The sequence below is a fragment of the Syngnathoides biaculeatus genome, chromosome 18, assembly GCF_019802595.1.
Source record: "Syngnathoides biaculeatus isolate LvHL_M chromosome 18, ASM1980259v1, whole genome shotgun sequence".
NCBI classification, from domain to species: Eukaryota; Metazoa; Chordata; class Actinopteri; order Syngnathiformes; family Syngnathidae; genus Syngnathoides; species Syngnathoides biaculeatus.
The window spans coordinates 5,127,773-5,155,333 of record NC_084657.1 but is presented as its reverse complement, the minus strand read 5'-3'; the positions used below and the strand labels follow the sequence as shown (position 1 = coordinate 5,155,333).

At 42.6% G+C, this 27,561-nt stretch overlaps 2 protein-coding genes across 5 annotated transcripts in view; one reads left to right on the top strand and one right to left on the bottom strand.

The window, feature by feature from the left end:
* The first annotated feature begins 1,928 nt into the window (after positions 1 to 1,928).
* LOC133491572 (diamine acetyltransferase 1-like) lies at positions 1,929 to 7,717 on the top strand. Of its 2 annotated transcripts, XM_061802856.1 has the most exons (6): positions 1,929 to 2,261; positions 2,338 to 2,389; positions 4,673 to 4,756; positions 5,185 to 5,286; positions 5,951 to 5,991; positions 6,077 to 7,717. In XM_061802856.1, the coding sequence occupies exons 1-6, from the start codon at positions 2,124 to 2,126 to the stop codon at positions 6,257 to 6,259; spliced, it is 600 nt and encodes a 199-aa protein (XP_061658840.1). In that variant the 5' UTR covers positions 1,929 to 2,123; the 3' UTR covers positions 6,260 to 7,717. The 2 variants fall into 2 exon arrangements, with proteins under 2 accessions (XP_061658840.1, XP_061658839.1); XM_061802855.1 differs by lacking the exons at positions 5,951 to 5,991; positions 6,077 to 7,717 and having other exon boundaries at positions 5,185 to 5,923.
* abr (ABR activator of RhoGEF and GTPase) overlaps positions 7,603 to 27,561 on the bottom strand; it is a 107,600-nt gene continuing 87,641 nt past the window's right edge. For 2 of the 3 annotated variants that reach the window (XM_061802850.1, XM_061802851.1), the window contains 7 exons: positions 13,224 to 13,283; positions 12,899 to 13,008; positions 12,627 to 12,766; positions 11,763 to 11,897; positions 11,575 to 11,680; positions 9,620 to 9,773; positions 7,603 to 8,358 (listed from right to left, as the gene is read on the bottom strand). In XM_061802850.1, coding sequence (XP_061658834.1) covers positions 8,269 to 8,358; positions 9,620 to 9,773; positions 11,575 to 11,680; positions 11,763 to 11,897; positions 12,627 to 12,766; positions 12,899 to 13,008; positions 13,224 to 13,283 — 795 coding nt within the window. In that variant the 3' untranslated portion in view covers positions 7,603 to 8,268. Of the gene's footprint in view, positions 8,359 to 9,619; positions 9,774 to 11,574; positions 11,681 to 11,762; positions 11,898 to 12,626; positions 12,767 to 12,898; positions 13,009 to 13,223; positions 13,284 to 22,536; positions 23,065 to 27,561 lie in introns of those variants that run through there. The other variant, XM_061802852.1, reaches the window with a different exon arrangement.

Below are 27,561 nucleotides of genomic sequence, written 5' to 3'. Positions count from 1 at the left end.
TAAATAACTGGATGAGCCAAAATTTTCTTCAACTACATCACAACAAAACTGAGACAATTGTTTTTGCCAATAAAGAAAAGAGAATTGCTGTTAGTAAACACCTGGACTCTCTATCTTTAAAAACCAAAGACCAAGTCCGAAAACCTTGGTGTTCTGATTGATTCCGACCTGACTTTCAACAATCACATCAAATCAATCACAAAAACTGCCTCCTACCATCTGAAAAACATATCTAGAGTGAAGTCTTGTACGTGTCAAGCAAACCAGGAAAAGCTCATCCATGCTTTTATCTCAAGTAGACTTGGCTACCGTAATGGTCTTCTGACTGGACTCCCCAAAAAGAGTATTAAACAGCTGCAGCTCATTCAGAATGCTGTACCTCAGGTTCTGACCAAAACAAAGCGGTCAGAGCATATAACTCCAATCCTAAAATCCTTGCACTGGCTTCCAGTCAGCTTTAGAATAGATTTTAAAGTTCTGCTACGGGTCTATAAATCACGACACGATTTAGGCCCTGAATACATGAAAGAAATGCTTACGGAATACAAACCCAGTGGAGCTCTGAGATCGACTGACTCTGGTCAAATACTGGAGCGCAGGGTCCAAAGCAAACATGGTGAAGCAGCATTTATGTCACGACCCATATGTGACTCGCGAAAATGCCAACACCCCTGAAAGTAGGACCCAAATGCAAGGCTCGGAAGATGCACGGTAGTTCGGGGAAAAACGTTTATTATTCAGTGGTCGCGGATTGAGCAGTCAGGTGCAGCAGCGGTAGTTGGGACGTCGGGCGAAGAGAGCAGGTGAGCGGGCAGGCAGGAGTCGGTAGACGGGAGATCGATCAAGGAAGGCAGAAGTGTCAAGGGAGTCAGGCTTACGGGGTCGGTCGGAGAACAGGCGGAGGTCGGTACACACGGGTTGACGACGAGGGATACGGAAGTACTCGAACGGGGCACGAAGCTCAACGATCTGGCGCGGACCAGTGGTCATCGGGGTCCTATAAATACGCGGGACAATCAGCCCGCATGACGCGCAGATGTGCGCCTCCCAAACAGCACTCGCACAGCCCGGGCTGGAGCGGCAGGATCGTGACAATTTAGCTATTATGCCGCAGACAAATGGAATAATTTGCCAACAAAAGTGAGGTCAGCCCCAAGTGGGAATGTTTTTAAATCCAGGTTGAAAACTCTTTTTTTTTTTTCTCATGGACTGTATGCGGTTTTCTCTTCTCTCTCTCTTTTTTTTTTTTTTTGGGTGGGAGGGGTAATTTTGTGTAATTGTTTTTAGCACGTCTTAATTGTTTCCAAATGTTTTTAATCATGTAAAGCACATTGAGTTTACCTCCTGTATGAAATACACAATACACAAATAAATTGCTTTGTTTTCTTCACATGCACGTTACTGTTTTGACTCGACCTGATACTTGTTCAACCGGCTCTTGATTTGGAGCTCAAGAGTTAGGATTACGACAGACACTACTCACAAAAGTTAGGGAGTTTTTGGTTGAAATTTCATGATGAACCTAACATATACTATAACGGTTGTCGTCCAGTACATGGTGAACTTAATTTGGCCTTCTCAAACTTAAATGCAGGTTCAATGTTTGACAGATGAATTTGAACATTAAATTTCCTGGTCCAATTAGGATTTAAAGAGTCTTTACAATGCTGTCAACATTTGTTTTCTCATCAAACAGGATGATCTCAGAGGGGCGTGGCCACTGAGTTTACCGCATCGTCGGCAGGTTGCAAGTGCGACATGGAGAGACAAGAAAGGTAACAGAAAGGTATTGTAGTGGATGTACTTGGAAACTGGTTTAGGCATAGCTCAAAGTCAATTTTGATGATCAGCTTTTTTTTTTTTTTTTTTTACAGAGGAAAAAAAAAAAGAGGTGGAAAAAAAAGCTATTGAAAGACAGAATGGTTGGAGATGCATTCAAAAGTTTACAGAGTGTCAAAGGAAATTCAACTGTAAATATCCTTAACAAAAAATATATATATATATTGTTGACAACAAAGGTCTGAGAAGATCCATTAAGTAAAGGTAAATAGAAACCAGAAGAGCAGGTTTAACTTTTACTTGGCCTTCCCAGGCCTGTCGTGGGCAGGTTCTGCTTGTGCTAGATGCAAAATACTATAAAAGCTCCAGTTCGAATAGATGCAGCTGATCCACAACAGTTCGCTGACTGTCGCCGTAAAATGAATTTCACAATCCGAACGGCAACCAAAGCAGACTGTAAAGACATATGGCGACTGATCAGGGTGAGTTTGATGCTTTCACTGCCTTTTTGCAGTTTACACAAATATATCTAAGTAGCCATTTTTGTTCTATGTCCAGAGTTTGGCACTTCATGTAAACATGCTGGACCATATGAAACTGACACATGAGGGTATGTTTTTTGATTTATTTCACATAATCCAGCTGAACTATATATGTGAATTTTCTGCCTTGTGAGGTCGCATTATTGATTGCATTATTGATTGTGGAAGCACAATCTACGCCATCAGATTCTCAATCTGAATTAGTACCTCTGAGTGCTAATTACCATGCAAATATGTATTCAGCGTAGACTTTTCAACTCCAGGAATTCCATATAATCAGATGCTAATTCAGTATTCAAGTTTTCGACATATACTAGCGGGCGAAAAGATGCCTGAAGAATGGAGGAAAAGTGTTCTAGTTCCCATTTTTAAGAACAAAGGGGATGTTCAGCGCTGTGGGAACTATAGAGGAATAAAGTTGATGAGCCACACAATGAAGTTATGGGAAAGAGTAGTGGAGGCTAGACTCAGGACAGAAGTAAGTATCTGCGAGCAACAGTATGCTTTCATGCCAAGAAAGAGTACCACAGATGCATTATTTGCCTTGAGGATGCTAGTGGAAAAGTACAGAGAAGGTCAGAAGGAGCTACATTGTGTCTTTGTGGATCTAGAGAAAGCCTATGACAGAGTACCAAGAGAGGAACTGTGGTACTGCATGCGGAAGTCTGGTGTGGCAGAGAAGTATGTTTAAAATAGTACAGGACATGTATGATGGCAGCAGAACAACGGTGAGGTGTGCCTTAGGTGTGACAGAGGAATTTAAGGTGGAGGTGGGACTGCATCAGGGATCAGCTCTGAGCCCCTTCCTGTTTGCAGTGGTAATGGATAGGCTGACAGATGAGGTTAGACTGGAATCCCCTTGGACCATGATGTTCGCAGATGATATTGTCATATGCAGTGAAAGCAGGGAGCATGCAGAGGAACAATTGGAAAGATAGAGACATGCACTGGAAAGGAGAGGAATGAAGATAGCCGAAGTAAAACAGAATATATGTGCGTGAATGAGAAAAGTAGAGGGGGAAGAGTGAGGCTACAGGGAGAAGAGATAGCGAGGGTGGACGACTTCAAATACTTGGGGTCAACAATACAGAGCAATGGAGAGTGTGGTCAGGAAGTGAAGAAACGGGTCCAAGCAGGTTGGAACAGCTGGCGAAAGGTGTCTGGTGTGGTATGTGACAGAAGAGTGTCTGCTAGGATGAAGGGCAAAGTTTACAAAACAGTGGTGAGGCCGGCCATGATGTACGGATTAGAGACGGTGGCACTGAAGAAACAACAGGAAGCTGAACTGGAGGTGGCAGAAATGAAAATGTTGAGGTTCTCCCTCGGAGTGAGCAGGTTGGATAGGATTAGAAATGAGCTCCATAGAGGGACGGCTAAAGTTGGATGTTTTGCTGACAAGGTTCGAGAGAGTAGACTTCGATGGTTTGGACACGTTCAGAGGCGAGAGAGTGAGTATATTGGTGGAAGGGTGCTGAGGATGGAGCTGCCAGGCAAAAGGGCGAGAGGAAGACCAAAGAGAAGGTTTATGGATGTGGTGAGGGAAGACATGAGGGCAGTTGGGGTTAGAGAGGAAGATGCAGGAGATAGGCTAAGATGGCAAAAGATGACACGCTGTGGCGACCCCTACCGGGACAAGCCGAAAGGAAAAGAAGAAGAAGATTCATCTGCAAATTCAACATCAAGCTTCAAATTCAACATTCAGCTATATATGAATAGCTTATATATATAATATAATAATGATTATATATTTTTATAATTATGTACTGTAGTATACGGAGACATTTTTTTTCAATGTTCCTTTAGGAGGTGGATCAGTTGGTAAAAGTGTTGGCCTCACAGTTGTGAGGACCCGGTTTCGATACTGGCCCCGCCTGTCTGGAGTTTGCATGTTCTCCCCGTGCCTGTGTGGGATTCCTCCGGCCACTCCGGTTTCCTCCCACATCCCAAAAACATGCAACATTAATTGGACACTCTAAGTTGCCCCTAGGTGTGATTGTGACTGTGGCTGCCCTGTGATTGACTGGCAACCAGTTCAGGGTATACCCTGCCTCCTGCCAATTGACAGCTAGGATAGGCTCCAGCACTCCCCGCAACCCTTGTGAGGATAAGCGGCAAATTAAAATGGATGGATGGATGGATGGATGGATTACAGACTCAGCAGGTTTGGTGATTGACTGCACAGCAACATCAGAGTGTACCTTGAGGTATCCTTAATGGAGACCGCTTAGTGGGATATAGTGGAGTTCTACATTACACAACGAAATAAAATTCAATTATGTTGGTTTGCCCGGGGACGTTTTCAGTGAGTGTACTTTTTATGATTAGTACAACAGCACTACTTGTATTTGCAGACCTGGAGCGGGATGGTTTCAGCCAGAATCCTTGGTTTGAATGCCTTGTGGCAGAAGTACCGGAGAAGAATAAATCAAAAGACGGTAAAATATTTCCCTGGTAGTCTCTCTCCATACAGTGAAGCCCTGCTATTCACGGGGGTCGGAGGACTATGGAAACTAACACCCTCCGCTCCACAAAAAGTTTTAAATTGCCCTTAGATGCCACAAGATTGGCAGCAAAGAAATACGTTTGTCAAAATGAAACTCCTCAATTCACTTCAGGTTGGTGTTTTGGCACCCTGAATCCATCAGATGGAGTTAAATGAAGTTCCTTAGTTCACCTCAACATAGTTCCTTGGCATCAAGGTACCACAAGGAATTCTTCTGGCTGGAGCACAAAAAGGCAAAAAAAAAAAAACAGGAGAGGTGAATTTGTGATTGCAGAACCGCAAATATGGAGGGGGTCTCACTGTACAGCAAGGGAGAGGAGAACCGTGTTAATTTTTCTCATGAAATGTTCGTCTCATTAGGTTTCAGAACGGTGGGTATTGCAAATTACTGCTACAAATACAATACATGGAGGGGACGCTCAGTGTTTTTGGAGGATTTTTACGTGATGCCAGAGTTCAGAGGTAAGATATTTTTGTTCAATTCCTGCTCCCATGAATCATTTTTCAAACCAAGACTCATGTGTACATTTTTCAGTGGAATAGCATTTCATTATTCTGCCTGTCACTGGCATAGATCCATTTCCATTGTCCAAGTTGCTTATCCTCACAAGGGTTGCGGCAGAGCAAGCGCCTCCCAAGCTGCCCGCACCACTGCACCATCAGCGACGAGATCCGTTTCACAGATACATTTTTTGTCGTCGGAAATAAATAGTACTGATCCTCATTAAGTTCATAGCTGATTTGGAGCGAGAGGCGGCATGCACCCTGAACTGGTAGCTAGTCAGTTGCAGGTCACGTAAGAACAAACTAGCATTCAAAACTATGGACAATTTTGACTGCGTCTTCAATGAACATAACCTGTGTGTTTTGGGAATGGCGGAGGTGGGAGTAGTACCTGGGGAAAAAGAAAACACACACAGAAGCGCAACATAAACATTCCACAAGGGAATATTGGGGACGGGATTCACACCACCAACCTCAGAACTGTATGAGACCATCATTCTGTCCGATTTTCATATTTAAAACTGGATAATTTACCGCAGCGCATTAGTGGCTGTGAATTACTGCTTTGAAACAAGTAAATATAGGAGCTGCCACTAATTTCTCTGATTGATTTCTATGTCAGGTTTTGGCATTGGAAATACTCTGCTGAGCACGCTTGCCAAGGTACCGTCTTCAATAATCATAAAAAAAAAAAAAAAAAAAAAATATGTACTCTTCTAAATGTTTCACGATTCTCGTGTTTGTGCAGGAGGCGAGACAAAAACAGTGCGTGCACCTGGATTTGATGGTGACAGGCCAAAACGGTCGCTCTCGAGCTTTCTACGCTGCAAAAGGAGCTCAGGACATCACTGTCACAGATGACTGGCACGTGCTGCGCTTCGACGCGCAAAGCCTTGACAAGATCGTTTCAGGAGGCCCTTTTGCAAAATGAAATACAGAATGCCACGTGAATGGCATTTGTGCGCAGAAGGAAAAATAAACGTGAACATTTCAAATCGGGGTTCCCACTGTCGTCATCACGTCTGCTGCGGTGCATTGTCGTTCATGTAATTATCGATTTTATTAACCGTTTTAACATATTTATGTTAAAACGAGGAACGACTCCTACTAGTTTCCTGGATATTAACAAAATGCATTTGATACAGCTATACTACTATACTGATAAGTTTGTAGTGGGAGTGCAACTCTGCTAAAAATTTTCTAAAGAACTTCTAAAGAACTTTCGGACTTTCTACAGAAATTCTATAAAAAAAAAAACTCACAGACAAAATTCTATGGAACAAGTTGTTCTGCTGTAAAATTTCAAAATCCTAAATATCACTCATTTGGCAGTGGCTGCAGTACTTCCAATATGTGGCAGGAAGGAATGGAAAACTACAGAATTTTGCTAACACGTCATCGGCACTGTGAGAGTTTGGTCAGAAGAGGGCGATATTTTTATAGATTAAAGACAATGTAGCAGGGGACGTACATTTAAGAAACAAACAAACAAACAAAACCAACCAACCAAACAAACAAACAAAAGATTTCTCACTTGTCCCAAAGCTAAGGTAGGGAGGAATTATTCTCAACGTATGTACTGTATTATCGACACGCCGGTCCAAGTTTGAACCCCTTTACACCCCACATAAATGACTTCAATGTTACAACTTGCCCGTATTTGTGGCTAGAGAGAAAATTTCGTCAAATTTGTTTGTAGATCCACTTTTTGTTCGTAGAGAACTGTAAATCATTACAAAGTGAGTTGGTTTGGCTTTTATTTCTCTAAAAAAAAAAAAAAAAAGTGGAGAACGTTCACATTTATATTTAGCCTCAAAATTACAGTACAGCATAAATTCTTCACAAGGGAAAAAAAATACACTTTGACTTTTATTTTGTCCTTATATGAAAAATACCAAATAGTATTACTTAGTTTTTGCAGTATTAACCCCCCCCATTATGTTGCATACCTCATTAGAGCAAGGTTGGCTTTGTACAAAGCAGAAAAGGGCCTTTGCGCGCAGAACTTTTTTTGAGTTACATGCATAGAGGCCAACTACATAAATCACCCTCTTCATCATATCGGTGCAGTGGGATGCGTGGAAGAGGTTTGCGCCTGAAACACAAAGGGCGGCGGGGGTGGGGCCGACATTTCAATCATTTACTTTTGACCTCCAGCCTATTTAGTCCCGAGTGTGGTTTTCCTTTAAACAGTGGCGGCTAACAAATTGACATCTGTGGTGATGATTTTTGTACAATTAACTATCACAAATATGGTGCGTGAGAACATTTGGACTTAAAAAGAACCACTAACCTGAATAGACTTCAAAAAAACAGACTCCTTAGAGTATCGCTTTAAATGCACAGAACTGTACAGGCACAGATATATATATATATATATATATATATATATAGATATTTAAAATAAATAGGGCTAATCTGGCCAAGATCCAGTGGGGAGGGAATGTCTGTTTAAGAAAAAGACTCATTCAGATCTTTTACCCACCCCCCCCCCCACACACACACACACACTCACGCGCAAAGCCAGAAAGACGTACAAAGGAAACAACAAAATTATTATAAAACATAAATGCAGTTGCTGTGGAATGACCGCGCAGGGGGACAAAGGTCCACGACGCATTCCCGGCTCGATCTTGTGCCACGGCGCCAGGCTGTGGCCTCCGAAAATCGCTCCTCTTTCGCAAAACTGAACCAGTGCAGTCCCCGAATGGAATGGAATATCATCTGCTCGCTGCGGAGGCGGCTCGACTCTCCTCATATTACAAAACGTGACTTTGATATGGAGACGACCCGGAAAAAATGTCACCGTCGGTGCTGAGAGTGAAGGTCAAGGTGGAGTGTGCTTGTGGGGGCCACACACTGTACAGTCGAGAGGAGATGCCGTTTGCAGGACCGGGGGTCGTACGCGGTCCCTCGCGCTCCGAGGGAGGCGAGATGGGCCTAAACGTCGGTGGAGAAGTAGAGCGTGTTCCGCTTGAGCTCAGCGAAGGTGATGGGAGGATGCTGAAGGTAGTAGAGCAGCACCTGCACCTGGAGACGCACAAATAGGCACACGTACTACTACACTGTCCCCATCTTGTTTTTACGCATTAGGGTGGCGGCCTTTTACTGCAACTTCATTCACAAATCGGTTTACATATTTGTGTTTGCCCCTTTTCATATTTGTGGCTGCAACGCCACTAAAACCATTTCAATGACTGCAAGTTCCAGAAAACCGTTTACGTTCTTTGCGTGTCATGATCTCATTTGGTGATCGGGTGCTTTTAGACTGCAAGAAGAACGAGGACAATTTCAAATGATGGAATGTTTATGGCTCGCTTTATTATGTAATGTGTTTCCTGCGAGGAGAATGTGCCTCACTCGTTGCCCCAGTTTGACCAAGCATGCAGTCAGCTTTAAGCTTTTATGTTTCGAACAAAACGGAGGGATCTCCAAGACAAACGCAGCCTTATTGGAATGAATTCATGAGGCTTTCTATGTATTTTGTTGGTTTTTTTCTTGTTTCGGTTTCGGTAATTTCCAGCCTATAAACCGCAACTTTTTGCACATGCTTTCAACCCTCCAATTTACACGGTGATGCGGCTAATTTGTGCATATTTTTTTTTTCTAACGGCCGCAAGGGGCCACTCGAGCGGAACATGTAAGAGTGAGACGGTGTAATCTTTGACCGGTCTGCTTTTTTTTTTTTTTTTTTTTTTTTTTTTAAACCGGCCCTGTTTAGTGCCAGGCCAGCATTTTGCTGCTGTGTCTCAGTGATTTTTACCGGTATGATTTTTTTTTTTTTTTTTTTTTTAAACCGGCCCTGTTAGCGCCGCGCTAGCGTGTTGCTGCTGTGTTACTGCCATGTCTCACTAATTTAAATACAGCTGCGGCTTATGTATGTACCAAATGGTATTTCCTTTACAAATGTACTGGGTGAGGCCTATAACCAGGTGCACTCTGTAGGCTGGGAATTAGAATGATATGGAAACTTGATATCATAACCAAGCTTGTTTAGAGGACAAGAAGCTTTCTCAGAGTGACTATGTGGAATCTGAAGTTTGAGAGCCAAGCTGCTCAGTTTATGACAGGATTCTCTTCCTACCAGCAGCAATGTAACCCGCATTATGTAAAAATTGTAAGACGCGGATTAGTGAATCACTATGCAATATTATTATTTTGAGTATTATGTTAAGATGTTTTTATGTATTATGTATTGACATATCAGCTCTTTTGTGATAGCCCAGCTGTGATTGTTCATGGGCAGAGAGAAAAACTGCAATACAATGTGCATTATTGTATGTAGGGTTACCTGCCCCATGACGTCATGTGACCAGATATCAGAGGCGGAGGTGATATTCTGCCCTTTTGTGCTCTCGGACTCTGAAGGTCTGAGCAGAGTGGGCCCAAAGACTGTTGCCAGGTTATGGAGGGACATCTTGTTGAGGGGCTCCTTCTCCGCCACCCTGTGGAGTCACACAAGGCGAGTGCTCAACACGAGGCACACAAAACAGCCAAATCACTAGGTACATTTCGACAATCTAATACGATCGAGATCTGGCGCGTGGAGGCTGCGTGGAAAATCTGTCAGTAGAGGCTCCATCCACTTTCTATTGCACGTGTCCTCATGACTGTTACTGACGTTGGGCGGGGGGGCTACATCATGCCAAACGCAGGGCACATTTAGAAAAACCGACACTCACATTCACACCTTTGTATAATTTGGAGTCTACAATAAACCGAACAGTCATGTTTTTAGAATGTGTGAGGAAGATGCTAGCTTGAAAAAAAAAAAAAAGAAAGAAAAAGACAAAAGAATGAAGGGAGAGAGTCCAGATTCAGCGTGAGGCAGATGTGCTAAACACAATGACACCGCACAGCCCAAGATGGACGCCCATCAATATATGACGACCATCTGCAACTAATGCCTGATGTCTGAGTGGATTGTATATATATATATATATACACACATATACGCATGCATGTATGTATGTGTTGTATATACGATCACTAGATGGCAACAAATGGCTATTAAATGGGATGAATTGTCTGTTATGAGAGCAACCAAGTAAGGACAGCATTTCCCCGTAATTCCAATTTACAGCCAACCCTCTCCACAAATTTACGTTTCTATTGTTGTTTAGTTCCTGCGTACAAACTTGTATTCAAATTGTACCGAAATTGAAGGCACATTCCCTTCACAAAGTAACCAAGTCTGCCTCACTGTTGAGACGTTTTGGGTTCAACTCTTGGCTCGGGCCCTTCTGCGTGAAGTTTGCATGGAAATAAAACTTACTTCTGATTTTGGTAACAGATTTTATTATTATGGCGATATTGTTTGGACTCAAGTACAGTAGGTGAATGATGTAACTCAAATATGAGAAACTACTCCCAGTGTCCAGTTTACGCTGCAAAGCTGCAGCCGCAATAATAAACATTGGAAAATCCCCTCAACAGTTAAGAATCGTAAAAGTATATTTAAAAAAAAAAAAAAAAAGACTTAATGTTTTGTTGGATTAAAAGACGACATTGCATTGCAAACTTCTTTTCCTTTGGAAAACAATAATCCACATTTTTGGTGAATTTCTGAGTTGACCAAACCAGTTAAGTTTTGAAACAATGTCCTGTTTTGGAATAAAGGGATAGAAATCCATCCATCCATTTTCTTAGCTGCTTATCCTCGGGATGTTAGGGTCGAGGGAATGCTGGAGCCCATCCCAGCGGTCAACGGGCAGGAGGCGGGGCACACCCTGAACTGGTCGCCAGCCGATCGCAGGGCACATAGAGCCAAACAGCCACACACACAATCACACCTCAGGGCAATTTAGAGTTTCCAATTAATGTTGCATGTTTTTGGGATGTGGGAGGAAACCGGAGTGCCCGGAGAAAACCCACGCAGGCACCGGGAGAACATGCAAACAACGCAGGTGCGGCCGGGATCGAACCCGCGTCCTCAGAACTGTGAGGCGAATGCTTTATCAGCTGATCCACCGTGCCACCAGAAATATACATTCTTTTTTTAAAACTAAATCAAAGTAATATTAATATATATATATACATATATATATATAATACAAATATTATATAACAATCATTATCATATCATTATCATCAGAGTCTCAGCCAAAACAGAGCATCATATCTTTGTCAAGGCAGAATTTCTTCAATTCGGCTCGTCTTACATCACCTTAGAATGTGTACGCGGTGGTAATGTTTTTGACATTGAATCAGCACACAATCATTGGGAGGCCATTGGGAAGAATTTACCGTTTGAGGTGCTCCAGCAGAGTGAGGAAGGTCATGAGGTTGGGGTCAGGCAGCGAGCGCAGGAGGTGCATCATGCAGTTCTCCTTGGCCGCAGGGTCGGACAGAGCTGAGTGCAAAAGAGGAAATACACATTCTGTCCAACTGTGTTGAGCTCAAAAGTCCTGCACAGAGGTAAAAACCTGTCTCACATATTCCCTCCATGAAGGCCGGGTACAGGCGGTCAGTGAGCAGAGGTTCTGGCAGCTCCCTGAAGTACAGCTTGAGGGTTCCCGCGATGGCGTTGATGTCCATGTCGCTCAACATCACCAGGATGTCTTTGGTATCTAAGGGTCAGCCAGACCCAGTTTCAAACCCGAGACAAAACTCTGAAGCCCAAAGTTGCTTTATACTTTTCTGGTTAGTTGGTCCATCTCGCAAAAGCGGCGACTCGTGCAGGCGAGCTCAAGAAGGGCACGCTAAAATCACGCCAGGAGGCGCTTACATAATACGCAACTTCACCACTGCCAGTTCATATAAATCACTAAAGTGTTTCATTCAATTTCACCATTTGGCCAACAAATCCCTCAAACAATTCTCCTTTCATAAATTAGTTGCAACTGCAACGGTTAAAGAAATACAGAACAAACCGAATCTCCTCAGTCTCCCAAAGAAAATATATTTTGAAAATGGAATTTGAGGTTAAATACGCATCGATAGTCACACATTTTCAAAAAGTTAGTTGCCTCAAGTTCATATGAGTAGATTGTTTATTGTTTTGACATCTTCAAAATGACTTACACCGTCACTGCAAGTTTTGGAACAGATTATTTCTGTTTAGCGATTGTGTTTTTTCGATGACTATCTAAAAACCATTTAGGATGCCACGCAAATCAGATTTTGACCTCCGTTCTGGAATGGATTGCATTCCTTCTGTAGTATGTACGTGTTGTTAGCGAGACAAACATCACCCAGTTCGATTTGGTTTATTTATTTTTGCATGAAGTTTGACCAACTTTGTTTCCGTAGTGCAGTACTGTCCTGTATTAAAACTGTGAGTGAGAAAAACTTCTTACTGGTGTCAAATGCCGTTTTGAGGGCCTGGATGTCAGTGGCCACCCCTGAGATCCTGTAAATTCCCACCTCGTCGATTCCCCTCTTTTCCACTTCCTCAATGCACTGGCGGACGATGTAAGGCACCTTGGAGCGCTCGCGCCTGCAACCATCGCAAACATGTCATTATACACATGCTGATAACTGTCATGTCCTTTTCTAGTAACAGGTAGGAAAAGTACTGACTACAATGGTTGAAGTACATTCTGGTTTGAATAAGAAAAGACATGCTTACTTTGTTACTACATTGATTTTGACTCCAAACACACCACTCTGTTTTTTGGACGGCGTCCTCTTCAAGCTCAGGTCCCGACTCGTAAACTTCATGGAGAATTCCACCTTGATCTAAAGGTGAAACAAAAACAACAACAGCAAATTCTATGTGTCTATATGTCTACACCCACGCCAGGGCCTCAGTGACCCAAATGTCTTGCAATCGCTCCGTTAATTTAATATTTAGTCTCCTTCGAAACATAGTTTAAGACTTCAACATATCAGGAGAGAGATTGGCTTTCAGAAAATCAGCCAAAGGTCATTTTGCTTGATATCTCATATCTTACCCCGTTCATCTCAATGACGTCCATGTGCCAGTTCTTGGACTGCACCGTCTGAGGATCCAACTGGAAGACAAAACAGAGACAGAAAGACTGAGTGACAGAAAACATGCTGGCTGGATAACGGATCGTTATCATCTTGCAGGGCATGTTGCCTCGTATCATCATCAGATACCCGTCACAAAGAATGATCTGACAGTGATTCCAAGAATTTCTTTCAGGACGAACTTTCAATGGGAAGAAATACATTATCAAATGCTTTCATCCAAAATCTTGTTAGACATGAATCCCAGCGAACAGTTCCAAGAAAGGGTAGCCTGTCATGATCTGTGAGTTATAGCGCTGCTTCATAAAATAAAATTTTGTTCTGGGTAGAGTTCAGGTCTAAAGAGCTTCCTACGCAACAAACTGGAGCAACATTTCCACTAAGCAGTACAATTCAGTTTAGTTTGGCATAGTACACATTTTTTGGAACTGAAAATTAAATCAAAACACATTTAGGAAACTACTGTAATTTCCGGCCTATAAGCTGAGACTTTTTTTCCCCACACGCTTTCAACCCTGCGGTTTATGCGGTGATACGACTAATATGTGCATTTTTTTTTTTTTTCTAACGGCCAGAAGGGGCACTCGAGCGGAAAAGCTAAAGGCTCCGTCACACCAGATGACAGATGTGGCGTGTGATTAACGTGTCTAACGCATGACTTAACGTGTGTCTAACGCACAAAAAGGGTGTAACAGCGACCAAATAAGATACCCCTAAAAACCATTAGCGTGTGCAAACGCGTCATTGGGGCGCGACGACCGATTTGTCAACGTAAGACGACTGTGTTGAGTGTGTGACCAATGGGTGAATAACGACAGAAAAGCGTTTTGCTGGCGTGTAATTTTTACAGTGGAACCGGCACTAAAACGTTGGAAAGTTCTTAGTCACTTAAGTTGTTGTCGTGAGTTAGAACAGTGAGCATCATGCCGCCGAGAAGAAAAAAAGTTAGGGCGCGGACTGCAGCAACTAGCGCTGCTAGTAAGAAAGCTAAGCCTCTTTCATCACCAGCAATGTGTTTGGAGGAAAAACAACAGCAGGAGGAAGAGCACGTCCGCGAAGTCACGCACCATGTGTCACCCCCTGGGGACCCTAAAAACCTTGCAAACCCCAGTGAGGACGGTCCGACAAAGAGACAAAAGAAGCAGAGAAAGGATTGCAGGATCCTGGACCGGGTTGATGAGGATAGTCTGGTGGAGTTTTTCCGCGAAAACGAACTGCTGCTTTCTGGATCTTCCATAGTAGGTGCTCTCTACTGTATCTTAATATTAAATGGACCTTGCTTTTACAAAGCATCGGTTTCTATACCCATATGCATGGAAGTTCGGGAAACGCGCGAACGACGCTCAATGGACACCAAACGACGTTCGTTTCACTTTGGTTACGCGCTGTGTGCGCTAGGGGATTGTTCAGTGGGCGTTGACAGGTCGCCAGTGAGTCGTTCACTGCAAAGCAAACGATTAAGTAACAACCAAGTAAAGCTCGAGTTACGACTGACTAACGATAGGCAAACGTGTGGAACACTCGGCGAACCTTAGTAAAACGTTCCACGGATCTTCTTGAACGTTCTGCAGCGTTTAAAATTAAATCTTGTCGGTGAGAACTTTTGTGCATGTTCCAAACTTTTTTTCCGGACCGGCGTTCTGCGCCGATTCCTAGCGATCATTGACGTTCACTGGCGTGGAAACAACGCTACTCTGGAGCTATCCCGGCGACCATGGGCGACTATCAACGTTTCCTCAAACGCTATAGGACGCTGGCTAGAACGTCATGGTGTGACGGGGCTATAAGCGTGAGACCGCTGGAATAAATGTGCCGAGGAAGTGACTTTTACTGGTCCGGCCCTGTTAGCATGGCGCTAGCGTTAGCATTAGTGTTAGCGCGGAGGTGTTAGCATTAGCCTTAGCGCAGCGGCGCTAGCGTTAAGCTCTCTGTGCCGTCTTTCTTTGTAAATATCTTGTTTCAATGTGGGCACTTGCGACTTCTACACAGCTGCAGCCTATGTATGTACCAAAATGGTATTTCCTTTACAAATGTACTGGGTGAGGCTTATAAAGAGGTGCGCTCTGCGATATTCACCTGGATGAGGTCCCGGGTTCAATCTCGGTCCCGCCTGTGTGGAGTTTACATGTTCTCCCCGTGTCTGCGTGGGTTTTTTCCGGGCACTCCGGTTTCCTCCCACATCCCAAAAACATGCAACATTTATTGGACACTAAATTGCTCATATGTGTGATTGTGAGTGCGGCTGTTTGTCTCCATGTGAACTGCGATTGGGTGGCAACCAGTTTGGGGTGTATCTGTCCGTTGACAGCTGGGAAAATGGATGATATGTGTGTATATATATATGTATTCTGTACACACACACATACATACAGTATATTTATATACACATACTGTACACACAGACATACATACACACGTACACTATCTGACTGATGACAAAAGTTGAACAAAAAAAAAAAAGTTTCCAATAATATTAGGGGAAATGCAATAGTGAAATATCCTGAATCTATGACATCTATACCGTGAATCCACACGAATGGACTGAGCCCTGCTGCCAATAGCGATTGGCTACAGATGACAGGATGGCAGCAAAGTACTTACTGCAACATAATTCATTAGCACCAAGGACCCAGAGGACGGGGTCAAAGCAATCCTGTTATGAGATCATACTTGAACCTTAGCAATGAAAGGAACACAAAAGTGTGCCTTTCACAGTGAATAATGGAGGTGCCCCCCCCCCCCCCCCCCCCAAAAAAAAAAAAGAAAAATTCTGTTCTGCAGAGGTCAATTCACAAATGCCAAACAGAGAAAATCCAGGAGTACCCTGTAACATTTTATTTGCACCCATGTTGAGATTTTTTCAGTCAATGGACAATTTGGTTGATTAGTAGTATTGTACCTAAAGGGTACATTTAGATACTAAAGGCCACAACAGCTAATGTCTTTTTTAATAATCTGGTTTAATGTCTGCACTATGTTTGTCAACACAACCTCTAATAATGACCTTTGGCACACAATACACACCTATTGGCAGCATTAGGCTTCAGCCATTGTGAATTCTCAGGAAGCGTATTTCATTGTCTCGTAAAATGTTTCTTATGGATTTTGGCTTTGAGATGAGGGACATGTAATCATTGCCGCTAAGTCTTTAAACGGCTACCGACATGAGGGATGACTCTTGTATCACCCAGGGAAAATACAATGTAGTAATAAAACAACATATTTGAAAGAGAACATCGTGGGCTCTCGTTGACCCTGTTGCCGGTAAATCACTTCTAATAAGACTATTTGTTTAGGTTTGTATTTCAGCCCAAAGGGGGATGGAAAAATCCCACCCCATGAAGCAAAGCTTTAAATGGATGATGGTTATTATGATCATATGAGAATCTACAATCCAAGTGTACATATGCCTTGTGTTTCATATAAATAGATATCCTGCAGCTACTACGCTTGAGATGAGGATGACTTTATTCCAGCATTAAGGTTCCCTTTATGGGGGCCTGTGAAGTAAATACCTGCACGGAGGAACATACTGCACGTCTGAGCAAAGAACACAAAAACTGCAGGAGGCACATACTTTTCACTTATGTACAAAATAATCAATATGAGTGAGCAATTAATTTAGCATGTCACACAATGACAAAAAACGTCAGAACTCGAATATTCAAGTTGTACTAGCCCTGCATTGTTTCGAAAAACCACATGCACTGCAATTTTAACAACCACGACAATACACAAAGTTTACCGTACTACACATTCATTCATTCATTTTCTGAGCCGCTTATCCTCATGGTGGTGCTGGCGCGTATTCCAGCCATCATCTGGCAGGAGGAGGGGGACATCCGGACTGGTTGCCAGTCAATCGCAGGGCAATCACACTCACAGTCACAACTATGGACATTTTAGAGTACCCAATTAATGTTACATGTTATTGGGATGTGGGAGGAAACCGGAGTGCCCGGAGAAAACCCATGCACGCATGGGGAGAGCAAGCAAACTCCACACAGGCAGGGCCAGGATTCCAACTGTGGTCCTCACAACTATGAGGACAACAGTCCAACCAGTTACCTCCACTGTATGTAGTCCAATTTTTTTAACTGCATCTGGCTAAAATGAACAGTAATTGTACGCATCTTATATACCTTACAACTTTACAAATCTAGTTGGGGATTTTCAACATGAAAAATCAATTACGTTATAGGATAGTTGGTATAAAAATGTGCGCTGACTGGGTGGATCAGCTGGTGGACCGTTGGCTTCACAGTTCTGAGGACCTGGGTTCAATCCCGGCCCCGCCTGTGTGGAGTTTGCATGTTCTCTCCATGTCTGCGTGGGCACTCCGGTTTCCTCCCACATCCCAAAAACATGCAACATTAATTGGACACTCTAAATTGCCCCAAGGTGTGATTGTGAGTGCGGCTGTTGTCTGTTTTGCTGCCAACCAGTTCAGGCTGTACCCCGCCTCCTGCCCATTGACCGCTGGGATGAGTCCAGCACTCCCATGACCCTCCTGAGCATAAGTAGCAAAGAAAATGGATGGATGGATGCGTGCTGACCACATCCTACAGATGTGAGAAATTGTGCTAAGTAGCTCAGTGCTTGAAATGGTGGGTAAAAAACAACACTAATAAGTGTGCTCAAGACAACATTTAAAATGCATGAGATTTAATAAAGGAGATTAATTTAGTTTGATTCATAACATCCCTGTGCTTATAGTACTGTACACTGTATATTTATTAGCTTTACGGAGTTTATGATTAGTCTCCTAATTAGATGTAAGGCTCAAACTGCTCAGCTTTGTTTAATTACGCTCACGGGACCAATGGGAGCGTTGTTCCAGATGTGACACATCCCGCTTTGGTTCTTCACAAAGTGTAAGCAACCAAACTATTTTTAGGTACGTGAACTACATCAGCATGTTTTACATGTGCGGCAGCAGCGAGGAGTTTCTTCCCTCAACAGCAGCTGATGTCACCCGGGCCATGTGAGCGCTATATAACTTGGTTACTATGTTGACGTCTTTCACCACATTGCCGCCCGAGCCAATCGGCGAGGGCTTGCAGCCTGCCGAGGCTTATGATTTGTGGAGCACGGATATCTCTGCGGGCACAGTGGGATTCTCTTAAAGCGCAAATTACAGTTATTACGCAACGAGTCTCGTCCTTCAGCCTGAGTGACTAAGACTGCCTAAGCACACAGAACTGAAGTTATCCGACATGCATAAAGTAGAAATGAAAAAAGATCGGGAAGCTTTATCGTGGGTTGAGTAAAGATCCACTACTAATTCCAGCATTAAAATGATACTCCAAACCAATGAAACTATTGAGTCCAGTTTAATTAGCTGAAATTAAATTCCATACAAAACAAAGATTTAATTTAAGCCTAAACTAATTAAAAAAAAATAAAAGCAAAATCCACCCAACTGCAAAGCGTGAAGTGTTTCATAATGAACACACAAGCGAAGACAAATTCACACTTTACTTTAAATCACCTCAAAATGGTAACGGTGCAGAAGCAAAAATAGAGTGATGTCTCGAATCTTGACCACAATCCATTCCAGAAAAGAGTTCGAGAAAAGATTTGTTCGAAAACCGAATCAATGTTTCCCATTACAATGAATAGAAAAAAAAAAAATAATGCGTTCCAAGCCTAAAAAAATTTGGCTTTTTAAAGCATTTCTTTAGCTTTTCCTGATAATAATAGTAGAATAATAGAAATACATGTATAGTTTAAATACTTAATATAATAAAATAATTAATAAAAGAAATATATATATTTTTGGCTTAAAAATATGCTTTCGTAGTACCCCCAGCCTTGTAAACATTTTTTTAATTAACAAAAGTGCAGAATAACTTTAAACAAGCAAATTGCCTTCTTTGGAGCCATGATTGGGGGTTAATACGGTCGTCCTCAATAAGAAGAAAAACAACAGTCACTGTCGGGACACGTCTGTGTACAGAGACTGCGTTATACAGAATAACAAAAGTGCGCTGGTTATGCCTCCCGCGTTATGTCATTTCCGTTTTTTTTTTTTTTTTTCCGGGGGGCGTTCGACTTGACAGTAACAAAATGCGTCGTGAATGGGTCAGCTGCTCGCGCCACACGCATGATGTTATTTCCGTGTTTTTTCGCCGGCGTGGGAATTCACAACCAAGTGCGTCGTGGGTCAGCTGGCCTGGCTGTGTGCAATATGTTATTTCCGAGTTTTGTCAGGGGCGTTCGATAAGAGAAGCAGAAAAATCTCGAAATTTTTGTTCGAAAACCGATTCGTTCAAAAATGGGGACGTTTGAGAACCGAAGCTTTACTGTATTTCCAGGTTTAATGTAGTGGCTTAGAAATACTCAGGAACTAACATTTGCCAGCAAAAGGGCAGGATTTAGGACTGCGCTTCTCGCCTTTGATGAGTCAACAGGATCTTGGATTGTTGATAGTCACCAATATTTTTTTTGTGGCCTGAGAGGAAAATTCGGTAGTCTGACTATTTGTCTCTCACTTATGGTCTTTACCAACGATAACACATATCAAGTTGAAAGCTATTTGGTAATCCTGAGGTAAATCGCCTCTGAGGAGTTGACAAATCGATCGAGCAGCTGTTTGACAGCGGCTCCCCAAAACAGCGTGCCAACAAGTACAACTTCAGATGGATTTCCTCCTGTCAGACTGGATTTACAAGCAAGAGCAAATCTTCACTTGTTTTTGTTGTAGTTCTGATCAATTTTAGCCATAAACTATCAAGTCACATGCAAAACTACCATTTAACTGCCGGTACTGTTGAACGCTGATTCACCAAACAGTGTGATGTGAGAAATCATCAGGTGGGCGTGAAAATTGCTAGCAACAGTTACAAAAGCCAAAGCATATTACCAGCACTGTAGAAGGAACAAAAATCTTCTTCTTCAAAACTCATCATTCCATACCATTAAAATAAAAACATAATTGTTGAAACGGATGGAAACAAACAAACTAACCCAAACCCAGAATGGACCGATAACATGAATTAAATTTCCCCTGTGTCCCCTCAGAACTCATCAAAATGTATTTGGGCTAAAATGCAGCAGGGGAAGAAAGTAGAATAACTGCAGATAAAAATGCTTGGATCTGGTCGTTTTCCACGGGTAAGCTGTTACGACAGCTCTATTGTTCTCAACTCTAAGCTGCCTGAAAGGGGACAAAGGAAAAAAAAAAATCCAGCAAACAGGTCATCAGACTGAAAAAAAAGTTGAACAGTCAAATCCCTGGCAACAATTGAGTATGAGCATCATCAGATTTTTTTTTGTCAGTTTGGCACATTCACACAGTCTTGTTTTAGTCCAATTACTCTTCAAAGCCAGCAATTCCATCCTTTTCCTCATCAAATCTCAGTTTGTCTTAACTAATGCTTAAGGACAATTCCTGTCTGCTTCTTATTCTTTATATATTGTGTGTGTGTGTGTGTGTATATATATATATATACACACACACACACACACACACACCACACACACACACACACACACACACACACACACACTGGTCAAATCATTAGGTACACCAGCACAATCTAATGGCATACAACAGAAGAGATGAGATGACAAAGGTATTCACCAGTATGGATAATTTACTGTGGTGTAGCGCTGCACTGCATCATATCGAAGAGATGTGAAATGTCAAAGAATGAATATTTCAGTCACATCAATAATTACAAAAATATTTCACAAAGTAAATTAAAACATCCATTCATATGTATCTAGTACTGCTTTAAAATCCGTCTCAGGACCTTTTGTAGGATTATCACTCAGAGAGAAACTTGAAAAGCTGCAGCAGCACATAAGGCTTTTTTGTTTTTTTTTGGAACAGGGAAGGTATGTGATCCTCTGTCAAACAGCAAGCGCCATCATGCTGCAGCTGACACGCTGAATCGGGGTGGTAAAGAAAGAGAGAATTGTAGCAGGCTTGATAAGATCAAAAAGTAACCGAGCCTCAAAACGAAAGTGAAGCACTGCAAGTGTACTCATAAAAACGGCTTTTCAAAAGCCTCTTTGAATATGGGTGAGGGGATGAATGGGACCTTCACATGAGAGTTCGGTACACATTGGGGGTGACATTGGCACATTTTGACTCTGAAGAAACGCACAACCGCAACCTTCCACATGCCGTCTGCTAACATTTAGGTGAAGGGAGGAGATTGGGACAGGAAAGAATCAATGCAACACTTATGGGTCAGAACACGGAGGCTACTATATTAGGCAATTGTTTTATCCCGTTAAGTGTAACTTTGTATGCCTCCTTTAGGCCTTCTGTTAAATACTGGAGATAATTTATTCATCATTAGCATGTTGTTTTGAATTGGCAAGTGTGGACACAAATTATAGGTTATTTGTAGGAAACACAAATGAAAACAAGGTCATTCACTTCCACATTTCACCTTAATCCCAATAATGGTTTTCTATCACAGTTCCACAGCAACATTAAAACCACTAATTTTGACAATCATATTCTCAAGAAGCACTTATGAACACCCACCAAAACAATGCATCACGTGCGGATATACCCAAGACGACAAAACCCTGTGTGTGATGAACCAATTAGCAGCAAGACCAAAGTTGAAACCTCAATGTCCCCTTGGGAAGTTAGTTGCATGGAAAACAGAAGGCAAATCTGCAGTTAATTAATGAAGAAGAACAAAGTTGCAGCATGTGAAATGCCGAAGGGGGATTGGATCAACTCTGGCAAATAGGCGACAGTACTTAATTTGAGCACAAGGGGGCTCTGATCTGTCACAAAGTCGAAATGCCACTTGCTGTACAGTTATATTTTCACCAACGTTCTACCATTACATGTTGGACTTTTTTTTTCTTTTTTTTTTTACATTTTCACATTCTCCTGATTAAAGTCCAAGTATTGTTTCAATTAATTGTTGTCATGATGGAGAATAAATGTTTAGTTCATTTTACATTTGAAAAGAGTACAGTCACAACAATGTAGTGGCGGCGATTAAGACCATTAACAGAAAAGAACCATTGACATTTGAAATTTGAAATTGAGGTTTAAAAAGATGCTTAAGACGACTGATAAAAGACTATTCAGATTGGTTGAATAAACCAGATGACAAGAACAACCGTCCACTCTGTACTGAATGACACCAGGAGGGCAGGACAACACTAAACTAAAAAGTAGACAGATGCATGTGACATTGGGATGAATAGGAGCAACAAATCAATGATAAAATGATAAAAGGAGTTGAGCATGCATGTGTCTGCGTGCGTGTTCGCGAGCATTTCCGGGCCAGAAACCTTTTGTCTGAGTAGTTTGCTGCGGACGCGACCCCACAGCTTGGCCCCCGTGTTGGTGTGTCTCTTGAGTACAGGGGTCTGCGGTTGCCCGGACAGGTTGTGTTGATTCTGGTCCACACAGCACTGCTGATCCAGATGCTCGCATAGCGAGTTGATATTTACATCCGACACGAGGATCTCAGTCATCCCAAAACCTCAGGTGTCCTCTTCCAACAGACAGAGATTACGGAAGCACGACTACAAAGAGGAGGAGAGGATGAATCCTTTCGTAGACTCACACTGATAAATGGGGGGAGAGAAAAAAAAAAGTCTCCAGTAGATTCTGCTAGATCTTTACTTCCAAAATGACAAAAACAGGAATGGCCTGAGGACAAGATGTTGCCATGGTTTCCTAACAAGCTTGGCGATAATTCCAACTAGGAGCTTGATCCACAGTCTGCTGCCAACATCTCCTCGCAAGTGCAGTTTGACTACCAACACAGATAGCGCAAGCGTGACAGAGCGGAACCAAGCGAACGAGCGAGCGAGCGAGCAAGAGAGAGGGAACAGGGAGGGAGATTGGGGGAGTGAATGCGCTCGGCCGTGCTTCTCCAGATGTTGGTGGACACACCTCCAAAACAGAGGGGAAGCCACGGAGGGGGGCAAAGACCCTCACTGAGCCGGAGTGCTGTACAGTGTTGCTGTTCAGCCATTTGACCTCTTGTCAACCTTTCCCAGAGTGGGCCACCATAGCGGGAAGTGAGCAGCCAACAATGCGACACATAAAAGCTATCGTGTTTGATGGAGATATATGCTTGATGGGAATAATTAATATGGATAGCAGGAACATTTTCATATGGATGTAATGTAAAAAAAAAAAACAATTAAAATGTGCTTTAGATGAACTCAGTTTTCTTTTCCTCCCCCCCTTCCTCTCTCTGCCTGCCTATTATTTGAACCTTTTGCTACAGATACCACGGTGCAATAGTTCTCATTTACAGTGTTCCTTCCCCACTTGGAAAGTCAGTCACCATGAATGTGCTTCAAACCTTTTACGCTACGCCTGTCTGCTGACATCAAAAAGTCATCCGTGCACACACACCAGCTCACATCATCCATGACAAGTCAAAAGCAAATCACCGTCTTTATTGAGAAAGGGCAGTCTGCTCTTAAAAAGGGGCCTAAATTGATCGATGGAGGCGCAGGAGGCTGCGCATGCCTGTCAAACTCCATCTCCATCTGATTCCTCGCATTCCATTTGTACGAGAGGGCGAAATATTCCACTCAAGAAAAGACACTAGGTTACATTCACAAAGTCTTCCTGCCGGCCTTAAACGTCATAATGAGGTAGCTTGTAAAATAAGACTTACTCATGGTAAACACAACCTACAGTGGAAAGTCTTGAGTCGAATGCATTGGAGGATGTAATATTTTGAGTGTACGTAACTACAAGTTTGTCAAAATATGCCTCTCAAAAGGAGACATGCCCAACGTAAAATTAGAAAAATAAGATTGGGGGCTGATGATATGATAGTTAAATTAGTCAGCGATGGCTTTGCCCAAGCTAGGCATACTTGCATGGAGTTTTTGGGACGCACTGATCAGTAATAACCAGAAGTTAATTGCTTGTGACATCATCGACAAGGCGCCAATGCTGTGGATATCAAGGTAAGTTTATGTGGTCATACGTCACATATACAGTGTATGAATGGCTGCATTAAAATCTTGCTTGTTGCATCTCCCCTTTGAATGTTTCCACTATTTTTAAGTGCACAAAAAAAAAATCTCTCTTTATAGATACACACACACACACACACACACACACACACAACACACACACACACACACACACACACACACACACACACACACACACGCGCAAACATGCACACTCCCTCAGCAAGATCCAGGCCGTTATTTGTGATTGTAATCAAAGTGCGCACAGAATGTATAGAATTCCAAATGTAATGGAAAACAATTACTGAAAAAAAAAAAAAAAAGTCTCTACAATTTTCCTAATAGTGCAGCAGATATGTTATCATAGTGCCAAACAAGTGAGGTTCAACTGTGAAAATGTAGGCATCTTGTTGGTACAGAGACCTTAGCCAACCCCTGTTGGAGCGTATTATTAACCCCAAACATTTACAAGTAGGAGACGTACATACTTCTTGCGTCAATTTTTGGAAAGAATGTCTGGGAAAACGTTTTTTGTGGGAGGTGGGATGATGGGGAAGAAAAGCCCAAGAGAGACGTGATATTTTTGGTTTAGATGAGAGAAGAGGGGAAAAAAATAGATGTATATCTATCATCTGGGTGGATGTCTTGATAACATTCTTTAGCATCCATAAAACACAACTTACAAATAAAATTTGTTTTGACACAAATGGAACGCTCAAGAGAGGGGAATGTAACTTATTAGATTTCCATGACAGTGAATCACCTCAAGCTTGCCTTTTACAATACCGTCTTTCTCCTGATTGGACAACTTATTGAGGGGCAGCAGCCAGTGCTGGCAAGGAGCTGAACTTTCCTCCACAAAACCAAAATACATTTAGCAAAACATTTTAACAAACCCCAAAATGTGAAAACCAGTCCTGGGCAGAGCGGTTCAAAACACTGGGAACCAAACTATGCATTTCAGATCCATGATTTTGATGGTCAAATGGGTTTTTCCACTCAATGAACAGGAATCAATAAATAAAAACGGACTGCAGAGATGAATCAGTCGACAGCCTGACCCTCTACTCCACGTGAACACGGTGGAACCTCTGAAATCAAATGCCTGACATTTGATGTAATAGCATCCATATATTCGTCTGGGTTGCTAGCTGGATTTTCAAAGGCACTCCAGACTCTGCAGTCAAAACCACTTTGAAATCCTATTTTTGCCTCGTTGGTCCACTTTTTCCAATGGCTTGACTGAAGGCGTCGTGCATTTAAGCACTTGCCTGTATGCACGTAGGTATGAAGTAGATTAAGCAGTGATCATAGGAGCCCAGGAAAGCGCAAGGATGTCACAATGGGTTTTTTACTGTGGTATAGCATGGTCGAAAGAGTTATTTTCCCAGTCTGTGCGCTGCTTGTATTAATGGAGTTCGTGGTTGTGTTTAGCCATGTTAAAGTCTCAGAGAATAACGAGGAATGATTCTGGGTGTTTTTTTCCTCACTTGTTTACTTGTTCCTAGAGCGTTAGCAGTGCTGCGTTCATGCTAGCTTAAGGCGAAAAACAGACACCGACAAGGATGAAATAGGCAAACTCACGTGGTGCGAGGATGGCTTACAGTTCAGGAACAGCGACTCTAAAAGCGGTCTGCAGCGTGTCTGCTGAGTTGTGTCACATTCGTGCACCATTTTTTTATTGATAAAGATATCTCACCGCCTTTTGTTTTCCCCAACAACTCCACGACGCGGTCCGCCTGGTGAAGTTCAAAAGCCAGGGAGCATAACGACTTAGTCAGGGATGTATTTGCACAGCCATGTCTCTGTGAAGCACAGGGCGGCAGAACATCCCAAATCTTTGCTGGTCTTTATCAGAAGAAGCAGCTAGCCCATTTTATTGGGAAGGGAGCCTAGACTCGTGAGATGAATCGATGGGAACGCCAATTTGTGCCCTCTCTTGTGTAGCCTTACTTAGATCCCGGCATGCTTCCCTCTGTCATGTTGCCTTTGCTTCCGTGGTCAGACGTGGTCGCAGTCGCTGCGCCGGTGAGTAATTCAGGGAAAAAACTTTGCGAAAGTTGTTAAAAAAAAAAAAAAAAAATTCCGGGGTAGACTCCCTAATGGTTAGCAAGTCTTCTCTCGTGTGTGTGTGAGTGCAGTGATGAATGAAAAACACAAAAACATAGTAGTAGGGAGCACCAAACTGAAGCGGCTGCACAGATAGGTGCCATTTTGAGGTCTAATTTATAGACGCATTAACCATTTACACTCTTAGCCCCGCCATCTCTGAGGAGGAACTTCACCCATGCTGCCTACACTGAAGTCAGATGACTGTACCACCACACCGTCAGTAACCACTTATTGTATGGTTTGCTTTTTCAAATGGACACAGACGGCTGTGTAAGAATAAGGTGTAATCTTCACTGCTCCATATGTTGATCTGCTTTTGTGAGGAGTCAGAAAGGAGTTGTCTTCGGAACCATTCTCGCTCTCAAGTCAAGGTTATACCATTTGCATGACTTCCCTCTCTTTTAGCAGTCTATAAAACGGGGTCAATCGGAGTCCAAAACGCCCCATCACATCAACATCATGTAATGAACATCTATACTTCGTTGAGTGATTCCCACCCTCTCTGACGGGGATCATACCTTATTTCCAGTATTTAGAAAAAGTCTACATTATGTACAGCGTACCAACAGACAAGATAACACAAGACTGTGGTTCACACCACTGCCTGTATGACAAAATGTGCTGTGGGCAGACTTTTGCCACAGCTGCCCCAAAGCCAGCTACACCCTACAACATATTTAATTGTGGGCTATGAACATGAAAGCAATGTGCTGGGATAATATTTGTCTGAACCAAATCATTTCATGCTACTTGGGTTTAGTGGGTAGTGCGATTTACCATGCGCAAGAACATATTTTTGGGAAGACGTTCACACAGAAGTATTTTGTAGCGATAAATACAAGGGAGGACGAGAGCTGTTTGTAACATCAGAATGATAAAAAGACGAAATGCGAAGAGAGAAGTTCAATAAGATAAAAGTGCCAGTGGTAATAAGCGTATAAAAAGTGGTTGCTGCTAAATGTGGTCTCTGTGATGGTTGCTGGTGCCGGCTGGGATGCTGAGCACTCATCTCTGTGGGTTCGGCGTGACCTCACACATCAGCTGACTGAATGATTATGACGGTTTGGTTCATCGTAACTATAATTTTAGTTCAACATACAGTACATTATACAGGCAAAGGGGTACACATTCAGTCATTTCATTTCATTTATCAAACACCAAGTCCGAAACCTTGGTGTGCTGATAGATTCAGACCTGCATGTGTTGAGCAGACCAGGAGAAGCTCATCCATGCTTTTGTCTCAAGGAGACTTGACTA